Here is a 15,822-nt window from a genome sequence, read left to right as displayed (position 1 = left end):
AACCCCAGCACTGGGATTTGAAAAGATAAAGGGTGTTGATGCTGGGACTAAAGGGATTTCAGATTCCACTGTATCTTTCTCATGTGGAGTCTTGCTAGGAGTGTCGTGAGAAATGTAGATGTCAAGAGACCCAAAATCCTGAGGTATTGCCTTGCAGTGACCCAAGTCTGAGTGAAAAACCTTAGAAACAGATCTAGATAAAGAAGTATTTTTCATGTGGAAGAAAAGCACTTTAAACTGAGGTGTCTAGATGACATTCCAGGAACACAGTCCTATGTGAAGGAGTCAAAAAGACTTTGGAATGTTCTCTTGGAATCCCAGCTTGTGTAAGAGATCTCTCACACAAAAGAGAGATTCCTGCCACTATGAAAAAGACTCTACAAAGATAAACAAGTCATCTAAATATGGAAAAATGTGGATACTGTGTAGCCTGCAATGAGCTATAACTGGAGCTATACACTTTGTGAGCAGTCTTAGTGCAGTGGCTAATCCAAAGTGTAAGGTATAAAAATGATAATGTGAGCCAGATGCACAAAACCTTAAGAAACATTTGAAGTCTGGATGAAAGGGGATGTGTTGCCCAGAAACTTGAAAGAGGAAGAAGAGGTAACAGGTTGTGAAGTGACACCATCTTGAATTTGGGCACTATCACAAACACATATATGGAAGAAAGATCCAGAACATGTCTCCAATCATCTTAGTTATTTATTTATTTACCGGGAAATTCCAACTGGACGCAGGTCCCTTTTCAGTGGATGCCCGGGGAGAAAAGCTCCACAGAACAATAAATGAGCAGCAGAGTACATGAAGAACAACTGAATATACATACAATAACAAATAATACATACTGCAGCAAACATTAGCTATACATACAATATGAAACACAGTAATGAACAGATATACCAATATCTAGCTAAAGGCTAGGAATAAAGGTAGGATGTATATACAGATAGTACTAAGCTCAAACATATACTGTTTTAAGCACATATACCTAAATCTTATATACAAATATTGCACTAAACACAAGCAGATATAAAGCAGAAGCTCCACACAGAAGTGGAACAAGAAAGAAGGGCTAATGGGATGGAAGGGGAAGACAGAGGAGTAAGAGAAGAGACTGAGTGAGTAGTGTATGTCGTAGTGAGAGGAAGCTAGGTGTAAGTCAGTTGGATATGTATTTGGAGTTGAGATGAAGGGAGGTAGTTAAGTATGTTATAATAGGTCTGAGAGATTGAATGAGGAGGGAAGGGGAGGGTAAAAGGTGAGCCAGAGCCTGCAGAGAAAGGAATGCAATGATCAGATGGTGTGAGGCAGGGTGGCTAGGGGAGGGGAGAGGAATGGGAGGTAAAAGGAGGGTTACTAGTCAAGATTGAAGCACGGACATAACCAGAGACTTTTAAGTGAGTTTTTAATGCAGTCTTGAAGTGACTGCAAGAAAGTAGTGTGGTTATAGAGGGGGGAGATTGTTCCATAATCTGGATATGACACAGGAGAATAGTGCTTCTCCTGCTGAGTTCTTGGGTTTGGTCACTAGAAGTAGATTTTCGCTGCTGGAGTGTAGAGGTCTAGTGGAGCAGTAGGACTGGAGAAGGTTTTGAAGGGATGGGACTTTAAGAGGATGGTTTACTAACTTGTGGGTGAGGGAGAGTTGATTCAGGTGAAGAAGTTGAGGGAGTTCAAGCCAGTCAAGTTCTCTAAGTCAGATACAGTGGTGGCTGCGATAAGATGCACCAGTGTAAATTAGCAATTTTATTGTAGCAAGCCTTGAGCTTCTTTAGGTCTGTTTGTCTAAGGTAGGTAAGTATAGGAGAGGAGTAGAGTAAAGTGGAGATTAGATGGAAATTGGCAGCAGAAATTCTGGCTGTTTTGGTGAGGAATCTTTTTTTTTTTTTTTGGCACTAGGAGCATCCTTGAATAAAAATCTTTCCCCGCCTGGGAAGGAAGAACTGGTTCTATCACTCCTTGGGACAGGATGTGATGAAGAACTGGTGGAAACAAAAGAGCCTGACCTGGAGGATGAGAAATGACACCCTGGAAATGAAGAAGTTCCTCCCACTGCCATCTATAACCTTGATGAATGATTTTCAGAACCCATTTGTTTGAAACAATCTGTTGTCAAAGAGAAAACTGGAGAGTCAGACTTTCTGGAAGAAAAAGGAGGCCAATGTTGGAGGGGGTCACAATGTCTCTTGAATAATCATTCAGACTTGTTGGACTATCTTTGGCTTTGGGAGGGTCAAGACTTCTTTTTGGAACCCACTTGGCATTTCTTCTTAAATGTTTGTTTACCTGTATTTTGTTGAGACTGTTTATTCTGTTTTGTTTTTTATTTTTTTGCCAAAATTATATGAGGAGATGGAAAATCCCTTGGAAACTTTGGAAAAGGAGGCTTGAAAAATATGAGATCCACTGCATCAGCTTGCCCCTTTAATCACACTTTTTGATCACCTCCACAGCATAGGGGCCAAACACTAAATCTGTATCCAAGGGAGAATTTAAAATCTCATTTTAACATCATCTGGGAAGTTTTGAGAATGCAGCCATGCAAACCTTCTCTAAACGGTACCAGTAGCCATAGCCCTAGAAGTAGCAACAGAGTCATATACGCACACTGTAAACAATGAGTATTGACCTGTGCAATAGAAAAAACTAAGTTATTTAAAGCAGACTTTTCCTCATAAGAAGAAACAGCAGATAAAACATTCCTCATACTTTCACAGTTTGTCAGAAAAAACTTTAACATATGAGCCTGATGATTCAAAACCCTGAAAACAATGTTGCAGAAGTATGCATTTGTTTTCCACACCTATCCATAATCAATATTTCTTTCTTTTTTTATCAGAAAGAGTAGAATTGTAATTAAGTAGTTAACAGCAGTAGGATCAACTAAAGCTATAGCAGCTGGGTCAGGTTTGGAAATAATGTATAACAATTTAAAAGACTGAGGAACTTTATACATCCTATCTGTCTTTTTAGGGTTACCTAGCTAACTACCAGGAAAATTGCAGACAGTAGCACACACATCCTCTAAATCAGACAGAACAAGAGGAATAGGTATAGGTTCCGGAAAATTTTCTGAGCGCACTGGCACATTCTAGTAATAGACTCAGAGAAAGAGAAACCCCAAGAGGAGGAATCAGAAACTGACCTCATCTCTGAGTCTGTATCATAAATCTGAGGAAAAAGCATGTATCCATCCTGCATCTTCCTGTTCAGGTTCAGAATCTTGAATCTCTTCAGGGAAAAGAAGAATCCCTCTCTTCTTATCAGAAACTACTTAGAAGAATGATCAATAACTTGAATTAAGCCCTGAGCCAGATCCAATAAACTACTTCTAGCCAAAGAAAATTGAGAAGGAGTAGCTTCGTGCTTGGTTTTCTATTTCTTTTTGACAGGAAAAATGGGCCCAACTGTGTTACTAATGGCAGCAGCAGCTTCCCCAGGGATGGGCACAGCATTCTGACAGAACAGGTATACCTTCCCTGTTCCATCTCTCAGGACTGATGAGAGTAGAGTGGCTCTCCCTTGACCACTGAGGGGATCTCAACAGCCACAGAACTAACCTCTGGTCTGTAGTGGCTGTAGGCACTACTCCAGAGGGATCTGGGTAAAAGATGAATTGTCTGAGGCACAACAAATGGTCACAACAGAGCCATTAACCTGCAGCTGAGGCAAATTGCTAGCCTGCTGTGATGGCAAAGGCTGTTTGCTTATTTTTTTTTCTTTTAGTGGCTGGAAAAGGCCTAACATGCGAATGGCAGTCTGTTCCATTGTCAAGCCAAAAATAGTGCCTCTTTCCCAGGGAAGAAAAGAAGTAATTGATGGTAAACACTACTAGTCCACAAAAGTTACTTTTTTGACAGAAAATGCAGTAAAAAGCACTTTAAAACACTATAACAGCCCCCAAAAGTAAAATAAATGCAATTTCTCCACAAAAAATGTTTTCAGTTACTTTATACCACTTTTAAACTGAGAGAAAAAAAGAGCACTCCATTTTAAAAGTTCATTATAGTCTTGACTTAGAACATTGAAACACAACAATCCTAACTTTAAGCCAACTTTCCTGAAGAGGATAGTAATAAAACATCAACAAAATTAAGAAAATGGAAGTTTCTTCCCCAAAGGGAACCTACCTGCCCAGTAAAGGAAAGCACAAGCCAACTGTTGATTTTTATAAGTCTCAGAGGAGGGTGCCCTTTAGCTGGCAGGAAATAACATCCCCTCCACATATAATGACATATAATGACATCAAACTACCAAACACACTTTTTATTATGTTTCTGCAGGGGAGCTTGATACAGTGGGGTTAGGAAATTAACTTTTTTCCACTGCAGTGCAATCTTGGAGTTGGTATATTTAATTTACTGGGGTGTGCCCACATGGGGGTGCAGGGGGGCTTGCCTCCCTGCAGAAATGTAGTAAAAAGTGTGTTTAGTAGTTTGGTGTCATTATATGTGGTGGGGATGTTATTTTCTTGTGATTTGTAGTGTTAGATGTTATGAAATCCGATGTTATGGGTTTTAGATGTTTTAGGTTTTAGATGTTCTGGTCTCAATGTTATGAAATTAGATTTTATGGGTTTTAGATGTTTCAAAGTAGACCCCTTTTGAGAGCCGCCCATACCTCTCAACTGTCCATATTTTTACATAATGTCCCTGGTATTGCTTCAAATGTTTGTACAGTCCCTCATCCCATTTTTGAGTTTTTGGAAAATCTCCCATTATTACGTTCAGTCAGTAATACCAGTTGTGATAGTCTCTACTCTGGGCCAATAATCAAGGAGTCTCAATCCTCACCACTGACACCAGTGAGGGATGGCCACTATAAACAAAAATGGATTCACACAGTATTTTCAGATTCAGCTCTCTGCACTGAGCACAGTTTCCTTAAGTGCACACAGGGTGCACACTCCAGACCTGGGGCTGGACTCTCTCTCTCTCTCTCTCCAGACCTGTTCATGTAGCTGACACACACACTTGGATACTTGATTTTCATACCACACACACACACACACACACACACACACACACACACACACACACACACACACACACACACACACACACACACACACACCCCTGGAAAAGGCTGGCACAGATCTACCAGCTGTGACCCTTCTGCCCAGACTATAAGGTCATTAATTGTGCTGCCATCAGTCAGCTACTCTAAGGCTCTTACAAGGGTACCCAATTATACTGAGTAAAATTAATACTAATACAAATGGTAGAGTTTGACTAATGCAGCAAAGCTTTTAGTTGCAGCCACAGTGTCACTCAAATAAGCATAAGTACTCTTAAGATGTTAAAAGTATTGTCTAAAAGACTGGCCACAATGAAAGGTACAGAAATATTTAATAATAAATAATAAAATAGAAACATAAGAATACTGAATATCCTGTTACAATAAACACCAGAGTTTCAGTCACAGGAAATATAAAAAATAACACAGTTGGATAGATTGACACAGATGCAGAGATGGTTGTGTGAGATATTTCAGAGAGATTTTTCCTGTCAAGTTTCAAAAAAAGTGCTGCTGCAAGAGTTTCCATCATATCTGTCACTAATATCTACACATTTCAGTGTTGGTTATAGAATGACATCACATATGGTCACCTGATTGTGGTACAATATACACCCAAAACTTTTCTAAGATCTGTTGCAGCATTTGAAAGCTATAAAACAATTTCAAAAACTTCCACCCTTCCAGGCTAGAAATTAGTTCACCCCTAAGGACAATACAGTAAGATTTATATTCCTGGTTTTCCCAGACATTTTTGTCTCTGGCTGCAATGAGACCTGTAAGATAAAATATTTATGGCCTAGACCAACCCATTTAATTTTCAACCTATTTTTCAAAATCAGCTGGACTGAGCTTAACCTCTTCCCTTCCAGAATTCTCTGGTAAACATATACATTTCATCAGTTATAATTTTTTGTCCAGCAGGAACCACTGTTGACATTTTTAACACAACCAACTTTCAAATACATTTTTAACACAAACATCTGTACAAACCAGTATGATAGTCAAATTACATAAAATTCTTTATACAAAACTCCAGCTAGCTAGGTTGGCATATGCACTGTCCTAATCTCTCTGGTACAGATGGCACTACCTCATATCATCACACTAGTCATTAGCGTTTTACATGTCTTATTGTTTAGAAATGTATGTTGATACAAAACCTGTTGGTTATGTGAAATAGACTATTATTTAAACATTGTTCCTGATTTTACCCCCACACACTGTTAATCTTGAAAAATAAGTTGAGAGATAGGGTGTTCTCCCAAAGCATTTAAGTGTAAATTATTACTATTTGTGTTATTTCATCATACCAGAAATAAAGTACAAGGTGGTTCATTTTACTGACTTTGCTTGGTACAGTTTTTGTGTTTATCAGTGTTGGTTTCCTTGGAGGAGGCTGGAAATGAACATGTTTACTTGCAGTATCAGTAGTTCAACAGGTAGCACATTTACCTGTGGAGGAGATCACATGGCTTCTATTTCCATGCTAAGTACTTGTACTAATTTTTTCAGTACTGACACTGCAGTGCAGCATATGGGGCTGCTGTACTCCTGGGTGTACCCTCCTTTGGTTGAGATGTTAAACTGCCTGAGTTGCTGGTGGATGCAAATGATCCCACGCACTTAACAAAAACAAGAGGGGAAGTTCATAGGTTCAGAGGTGTTTACAACACTAAGGACCACTACGGCCCTTATAAGCCTAGCTGTGCAACCCAAATGTGACCCACAAATTTGATTTATATGGAGGTGATTTACTGACTGCCTCGGACCATCAGACACAAAGGAGCCAGGCTAGGGGTGAATTTCCAATTGCCCATCCATTGGTCCAAGTTGAACTTAAATAGAGACAGGAAGGAACTCTGCTTCACATGGATGGGGAGCCTTTCTCAGAGAATGGCAATTCTCTGAGAAACGTATCTGTTTCTCCAATGTATCCTGTTTATGTTGCAAGCAAAATGTATGTCTTTTAGTGTCATAGTTCTGATCCTGTTTGTTTTACAGATGTGCAAAAGGTTAATTGAAACAGGGTCCGGGGATGTTGTATGCCAGACAAAGATCACCTCTTAGAAGTCTATATGATACTGAGTAAAGAGGAAGGGCTTTGAGGCAATCAGCATAGGGCACTGTGTTTAATCCCTGTATTCTTTTTGTAAGGAACTTTTGTCGTTGTTCCACTTCCTGCATGTGTCTGGTCAGCTACATACTGAAGGGGTCATTATACTCTATGACGGGTCTGATAAAGGCCAAGTACAGTGGTATAATGATCTAGATGTCATATCCCTGCTTATAAACTTAGCAACATAAAAGGATTTTCTTACTACTTTGGACATACATTGGCTGAAGGTTAGGTTACTATCTATATGAGTTCCCAGATCCCCGGCTAGCGAATCAACTTTTAAGGATGTTTTATTGATGATGTAGTTACATGGGGGTAGCAGACTTCCCAAAAGGTATTATAATGCATTTCTTGGTATTGACTTTTAAGCCATGGCTTTGGCACCAAGCGTTTGTTTGTATTAGACCTTACTGATGGGTATTCTCATCTTGAGGGAATTCAATGACTGCTCCCAGTTTGCAAACATCTGCAAAATTAGTAAGCCTGAGGCCTTTGACATTGCTTAGACATTTGAGAAGTAGATGCCAAAGAGGAGTAGGCCTAGCACAGAGCCCTGGGGAACACCACTGGTGGCTGGCCTATTTGTGGAGGTAGCCACACTGGGTCCAATCAATGAGCCAGATAGCTATCCAGCATATTATAAAGGGGTTTATACCTAGCCTATGAGTTTGTTGACAATGCATAAGTGGTGTAATGCATTAAGTGACTTAGCCAGATCTAACTACACGGTATGCACTGTTTTTCCCTCATTCATTGCCTTATTGATCTTTTCAAAGGCGTCCACCAGATTCAGTAAGCATGACCTTCCTTTGACAAAGCAAAACTGGGATGTATACATTGTCTGGATGTCTCACTTGTCTTTCCATGGCTTTGTAAATAAGACTAGCCAGACTAATGGGTCTGTAGTTTCCAGGGTCTACTGAAGGCCTTCTGTTATGAAGGGGGGTGACTATCACAGTCTTCCATTCACATGGCACAAATCCTGTTTTCAGACTATAGTTAAATAATGAGTCCAGGGTTCCTGATAAATCACATTTTAGACTATTTGAGAGGCATCCCAGGATGTTAAGGGACCAATTGAGGCCATATTCTTGGCTTTAGTGAGTGCAGCCAATATATGATCCCTAGTTATAGTTAGAGGAGTTGTGTTTGAGGGTATTTTGGGGAGTATGAACTGTACTTGTCCACTAACAGGTTCCCTATATCACCAGGCTTGGTGAAGGTGGCACCATTAACCACCAGTTAAGCACATTGCTGTGAACTGCCCTTGAGGTTTTTAACATAGCTGTAGAAGGCCTTATGATTATCTTTCACCTGTGAGGCTATATTAACATCAAAGTTGGCTTTGCTTGACCTAATTAGCTCTTTTAGGTGCCCATCAACTTGTATGATAGAGTTTTTATCTTTATGGGGATTACTGTTCTTGATTTCTGCAATAATTTGTTTTCCTTTTGTTGTATATCCTATTGAATATGGGAGGTCACCAGGGTGGCTTGTTTCTGGGGCTAGTCCTGGGCTTAATTCTGATAGGTACAGCAGCCTCTAGGCAGCTATTGACATGGTTGTACAGAGTTTCTGAGAACAATTCAGCATAGGCTGCTGTGTTCTCAAGGTTTTGAGGGGCAGTGAATTTTGACAAACCATCACTTAAAAACAGGTCATTTGCCTTAAAATAGTTCATAACTGTTACAGGTTTTAAGGGGATTGCAGACTTGAGTTTGATTTTGAAGGAGACAGCTTTATGGTCTGACCTTACCAGGGAAAATGAGGCATTGGGGGTAGTAGTGCAGCATTCTCCCATATTTGTGAGCACGAGGTCCAGTATGCTGCAGCCTGTAGTGGGGGTATTCACTATTTGGTCAAGGGTTTTGTATCTGCAAAATCCAGGAGTCTCTGTGCCTGCAGATTTGAGGCAGTGTAGGATTCCCAGCCTATAAAGGGGTATTTAAAGTCTCCCATGAGTAGGGCATTAGACTGGATGCTAAGTATCTCCAGTAGGTCCAAGTATGCATTGTGAGCTTCTTGGATCATGTTGGATGACCTATAGCTGGTTAGGATACTGTACGGGATTTTGTCAATACTGAGCTGCATGTGGAGGAACTCCAGCACATCATCCTTTCTGACCACCCTAGAGGAATGCCTGTTATTGATGTATACTGAGACAGACCTCCACCTTTATCTGTTTTTTGTGCAGCTACAGGTGTAAAAGTATTGAAGGCCCTGAAACTTGCACTGCCGGAGTACTCTCTGAAGCTTTAAGTCATGTCTCAGTAACTTCACAGATGTCTCTATTCTTGAGTGTGATGAGGGCTTCGAAGGAGTGTGGCTCCTGGCATTGATCAGTAACACCTTGAGGTTCAGTTAAGTTGATTTTGCTGTTAGTAGGTTTGTCCATTTGACATTGCCTAAAAAAGGCACTATGGGGGTGGATAAAGTTTTAGCCAGTATTCGAAAGCCTAGCGGGGAAAGGTGCAGACCATCCTTGGTCAAGCAGTGTGGTGTGTTGATCAAGTCCTCCCAAGCTGATAAATATTGGATCACCTTAGAACGACAGCAAAAAGGCAGCCAGTTGTTGAAATCAATAATTTTAGCTCATATTATGGTATCATCTTCGGCGATGGTAACATGTTGGTCAATGCTAGGCTCATACCAGCCCGAGACACATACTCTGAAAGCTCCATACTGTTTCTCTTCATATAGACCAGGAAGGAACATCTGAGGTCATTTATACCTACATGGAATCATACTGGTACCTGTGGCATAATGACTTTAGCTCATGAGGGATTTGGTGTATCCTGGCTCCAGATAAGCAAGTAACAGTTATCCTCTCCTTGTTCAGTCTGGTTAGAGGGCATCAGTATAGTTTACATGGAGTCTCCTATGACAAGAGTTCTGGGAAGTGTGTTTGTTTGTTTTAGGGGTTTAGTGTTTGGGGCTCCACTAAGAGTGACAGTATGTGTGGTGTTATGTGTTGTTTTTCCAGAGTGCCTTTGGGCTTACTGAGGTATAGCTTTGATAACAGGTGGTCTAGGTGATCTATGCTGTTCAGGAAGATTGCTTTTAAGTGCCTCATCTTATGTGTGTCTGTGTGTGTGTGCGTGTGTGTGTGTGTGTGTGTGTGTATGTGTGTGTGTGTTATGTGAGGTGGGTGTTGTGTGTGTGGTTTCGACAACCTGCTGTGCACTTCTATGTGAGAGTTTAGACTCCAGTGTCATTATGTCCGTACACTTCTCACACACTGTGTTTGCTTCTTTAGGGATTAAGTGGTTATCAGTAAACATGAGACAATTGCTACATTGTATCAAAAAGAGCATATCCATCAAGCTGATTACAGAGATGTTAGGAAATTGCATGTCCATAATGTCCAGTCCTTTGATCTGTGATCTTGAAGGTGGTGGTGTATTGGGGTTAGAAGACTATTAAGGGTGATTTGTTGATGCAGAATAGTAAGGGTGCTTTATTGAGGCAAATTATGTTAAGCAATACTAAATTCATCTAACTTTAATGTTCACACAATACTGAATTCTGCTAAATCTGTATGCATTGCCACTCAATGCCCAACTAACTATAACACAAGATATATGTGCTATATTGTTGATTTGCAGGTTATAGTTTTAAGGACCCTTCTGCCGGGAAAATTTGCTTTCTAGGTGTTTGCTGCTGTGGAGGGAAGTGATAACCCATGCAAAGATGCAAATTTTATAGCAGCATAAAAAGACAGAAAATTAAATAATGATCTCACTGGCTAATAAAATAACTACAGTATTTGTCTTTTTGTGTGTTTCCCAACTCAGATTAGACCAGGCAAACACCTCCTGCCACAAGATGAATAAATCTAGTCCTCCAAATGTAAAAAACCCAGTAGAAGAGACCCACAAGTACAATGCTAACACAAACCACTTAAACAACTAGCTGGAAATTCCTTGGTGAATGCATGTTCAAGACAGTCTTACAGCATTAACGGTGAGAGGAAAAGCATTATTTTATAAAAAAGCTCAGTGAAATGCACACATAAAAGCAGCAAGCAGTAGCAATCACTCAAAATAACAAGTGCGATTTAGCAATCAAAGGTATTTAATTTTGCTGGATGGCACTGGATACAAGTAAAATACTTCTGGATTGCAGGCTGGGACTCCAAGCTTTGCTGAGCTCCAGGAAAATGAGCAAGAGACAATACATAGAAAAGTAGGTGGTGTAAAGCTTGGGTCTACATGGTTGTCACTGTTGAAGTGACACGCCAACCCCATGTACAAAAATGGGAAAAGGGGTTATGGATAGATGGATAAGGTTTACTCAAGAGTGATACTGGTTTGCCAGGTGGGCACTCAGTATCATGGAGATATGGAAAACAATGGGTGGGATGAGTACATATATAGCTTATACAGTAGTCTAAAGCAAGGAAAGGGGGGGGGGGTTGGAAATCAGATTATCATAAGGGATGGAGGCCAGAGACGCAGCCTTAAAAAACAACATCAGCAAACGGTTGGAAGGGTTGTAAAATTTCAAGAAACAGGCAGGCTATCTACAGAAGCAGTGAATCAAAGAAAGGCCATATTGGAGCTCTTTTAGAAACTTTAGTGTAATGTGTTAATGGCACAGAATGCAGACACAGAATGCTGGCACAGAATGCAGACAGGTACACGGTAAGCAGAATATAAAAGCACTGAAGTACAAACTGGAGCAGAAACAATTCTTTCACTATTGACCTTCTACTGCAGTTTAAGACTCAGGACTATACATAAATTTATGAGTAACATTGTTTATGGAAACAAATGCCTAAGGCACAAATATGGTAGTATCAGTATATAGTTCTCTCGTGTCCTAGCCAAATTTCCCCTATTCAATATGACTACCACCTCGGGTCTCCCAGAAAGGGGGGGGGGGGGCATTGACCTAGTAGGACTAACTTGGTGAATAAAAAGTAGGAATGAAAAAATGAATGAATACATGAATAAATAAACAAATAAATAAATAAATTAATTAATTTATAATGGTTGCTACAACATCTGAGTGATTTTATTACATCTTTGTACTCCTGAGTATTCTAATGCATCAGAATCATTAAGTGGTTATGGTTATCATATCTGAATGACCCTGCTGCTGTAAAGTGAGCTTGTAGATTTTTTTTTCCCAGAATCCACTTCAAGTCCCCTTTATATGAGTCATACTAGACATAAGGGATTTTTTTTAACTTTCCTCTACATAGAATGAGCCAAAACATTTGTACAGCTTCTGGAACCTATTTTCATTTTCCCTTTTTTTGTCTGAATTACTCTGCTATATGTTCTGAGAACAGCGCTTACCTCTTTAACACTAATGCGCAACAAAATAAAGCAGCTTTAAGGCTTCCAGTTTTAAGTCCAAGTACTGACGTACTATCTCCCACATTCTTCCAGAGCTGTCAAAACTCTAATTGTAATCCAGGAGTTGTTAACTGATCACTCTTACTTCTGCTTCAAAGAACGTTTAACAGATGTTCAATCTTCTTTGCTATTTACCAGTGTCTGCAGTAGGAAGATGTGGGTTTTATCTTTAATGGTGGCAAAATATTTTCCTTTCAACACAGCACACTACAAAAAAGTCCATCAATGATATGTTTTTCTCATTCTACTGAACCACAAATGTTTTTTGCGCAAGACATGTTCCCACCTCTGTTGTACTGATAGCTACATCCCTGACTTGTTACACTGAAGCATACCAACACTTCATCCAAACCATATTCCTTGAGCATGACAAATTAGTATAATTTTTTTGTGCGGTGAACATTGCTAGGATTTGTAAAATGATGGCTTTCACTATATTTTCATAGCAAAATGATTTTTTCATTTTTAACAGTGGATTATGGATGAATTGTTACCATGTATCACATATTCTATACTTTACTGGTGTGGTGCTGTGCAGTTTTTTTTTTTTCGCTCATTCTACATGCCCCAGAAGTTAGCTATTGTGCCCTTATTGTGAGAAAAGAAATCTAGAAATGCCATTTGTCACCCAAGGATCCATCTGTTACCAAAGGCAAACATTATCTTCAGTCTGAGGGAGTATAATTCCAGCAATGCATATGTACAAACAAGTTACATTAGAAATCATATAGACATTCTCTGTGAGAAAATCAACCTTTTGAAGGTGTAATTTTCATCAAACATGGATTATATTTAGAAAAAACATTTTGAAATAAACACTGCACATTTGAACATAGTCAAATATAATGACACATTATGTATGTAGTGTGTGTAATTAATGCAATTTGCTTTTAGGTAGATTTACTTGTGAGATATGAGTATAACTAAGTTTTTGATTATCAAGATGTTTGTTCATCTCTCATACAATTAATTGTTCAGAATGATGTTTATTAAGTTTATAATTATAAAAATACATTTTATCAAACAATTCAATAAAACATACAAAAATAATGTAGACATAGGCTTCATTAATATAAAGCCAATATACATATAAATTTCAAGGTTAATAAGGCACTATACTCACCCATATTAATGCAGGTGGTGTACTGGCATGTGAATTACAAACATCACCTGGGAAAACAAACATGACAATTATAGCAGACCCAGATATTCATGTGCTAAAGTTAGCTTAATTCCAGTTTTATAATGAAACTTAACCATGAAAATTTAACCCTAAGCTCAGCTCTCATCACAACTATATTTAGAGGGTCAGCCTTAACACAAATACTGCTTCCATCATTAACGTAAGCTTACCCCTAAACCTCACCTTGACTTTAATTTTAATTCAAGATCTTATTATAAACTTCACTGTATCTATAACCCTATGCATAAACCTAATCATAAGTATAACCCGAACCCCACAACAGAACCATGTGGCATGCTGAATGCCCCATTACTGAAAGTCCTGTTACAAAGGGTTTTGCATTAGAAGAAATAGAAATGTGTAGAAATATAGAAAGAAGTTTTAGCTTGTGTTTGGTATTACTCATGCATCATCTCTGCTGCTGGGATTTGGATTTGTGTGCAAACAGTGATTCTCTCTGCCCAATGACTTCCTTTCATTCCCCCAGCTGGCCTATTTTTTTCCTCTGCTGTGCACTTTCCAGTCTGTATGAGAGGCATGTATCCCATTTGGTCAGTACTGGAGTGCTTAATCAACCCATATCAACCCATTTTTTTCTCCTATTGGAATAAAAGCTAGGTAGTAGGGAATGGACCAGACCTCGTGAACTCCCCTCCTTCTACTCTTCAAACTGATTAGTGCTGCTGACCACTGGGAGCATGCATGCCTCTACACACACATGCTAACCCCCCCCCCCCCCCGGCAGCACATGCTTTTCAGGCTCAAGCTTCATGGGTACAATACCTAGTGCTCCCTTTGGGTGTCACCCAACTGTGAGCCACAGCCACATCCCTCCTCTCAGAATGGACAAGTAGACAATGGCCAATCATTCCATTCTTTCCTGTACTACTCCTTACAGTGTCCTTGCAATAACTAAATGTGGGACATCTAGGCTGCAATCAGGACTTTACCCCTATGAGCTATGGTGGCAGATATCAAGCCTAATCCCAAATAGCTCATTAACTTCCCATCACTGGAGTGAGAGTCAGCTGGATAGTACCAAAATTCAGACAGCCATCAGGGTTAGTTCAATGTTCTTCACCTATTAGTTTACTCTGTCCCTAATGTATGCACCTGCAGAGGCATAGGAAAGGGGTATGCACAGGATGTACTCCAACTTACATAAGGGGCTTGCCCTCTAGGAATCCCTGCTCATCCCTTTGAGACACATGCAATAAATTCCCCAGTCTCCACCAGGAACTTAGCACTGCCCAGTGTGTGCTCCTTAAATGTATGTGACCCCCTTCCTTGCACTTAGGAGAGGTAAGCAAATCATTGCCCTTCACTCCTCCCCCTCTCTGTCTGGTTCCTAGAGTGTCAGGGCTGATAGCCGAACTCCAGTCACCTGGGATGCATTTGGGAATCTATTCCCTGCACCACAGAGCCTGGCTGACCCTAGCCTTTATTCTCACTATAGACCTTGTTCTAATCTTAATGACTATTCAAAGAATCTGCCTTATCTCTGTTTGTCACCAAAATACTAGCCTTAATTTGAATCTTAAATTAAAACTTAATCCCTCCTATAACAATTAGCCTGGCATTCACTCTAGTACCATTCCAAATCATAGCCGAGATTCCACGTCCAGTCTGAATTCTAACCCTGTAATTCCATGCCAGTTTTATTATAACAGTAGTTTCTTGTATAATTAACCTGTACTTAGATCTTCAGGTTTATGTTACTTAACTGGTTCAAATGCTCTCATTTTGTTTTAACAGTGAAAATCAACAAGAGTGCATTTTCTACATTCAAGACAAGAAGAGAAGAATTACTCTGCTATCCATTGTAGGGTCTGAAATATAGTAGGTAAATTAATAGTAAGTAAAATAATTTAAATAACTGGTTAGCATTTAACATCCCATTCAGTTACTTGTGCATGCATATATACATATTCAGATGTGTATATGTCTACATACATGCACACACACAAATATATATGTATATATGGGCCCCCCCTTCATATAAACAAAATCCCGCTTACCTGAGTTTCATAACATCGAACCGAGAACACCGAACATCCACATCACCGACCGCTTGGAACACTGATGTGTAACTAAAGGTAAGTAACTGCTTACCCAGCATGTTGAACTTTGCACCTGAC

The 15,822-nt window shown here is 39.6% G+C and overlaps 1 protein-coding gene across 2 annotated transcripts in view; it reads right to left on the bottom strand.

The window, feature by feature from the left end:
• The window catches only part of LOC122815941, an 888,188-nt gene that overhangs the window by 355,403 nt on the left and 516,963 nt on the right, over nt 1–15,822 (bottom strand). For both annotated transcript variants that reach the window (XM_044088813.1, XM_044088814.1), the window contains one exon: nt 13,625–13,671. In XM_044088813.1, coding sequence (XP_043944748.1) covers nt 13,625–13,671 — 47 coding nt within the window. The remainder of the gene's footprint in view (nt 1–13,624; nt 13,672–15,822) is intronic.

The sequence above is a fragment of the Protopterus annectens genome, chromosome 11.part0 (genome assembly GCF_019279795.1).
Source record: "Protopterus annectens isolate FY-2018-M chromosome 11.part0, PAN1.0, whole genome shotgun sequence".
Classification (NCBI taxonomy): domain Eukaryota; kingdom Metazoa; phylum Chordata; order Ceratodontiformes; family Protopteridae; genus Protopterus; species Protopterus annectens.
The sequence above is the reverse complement of the archived record's forward strand: the minus strand, read 5'-3'. Positions and strand labels throughout refer to the sequence as shown.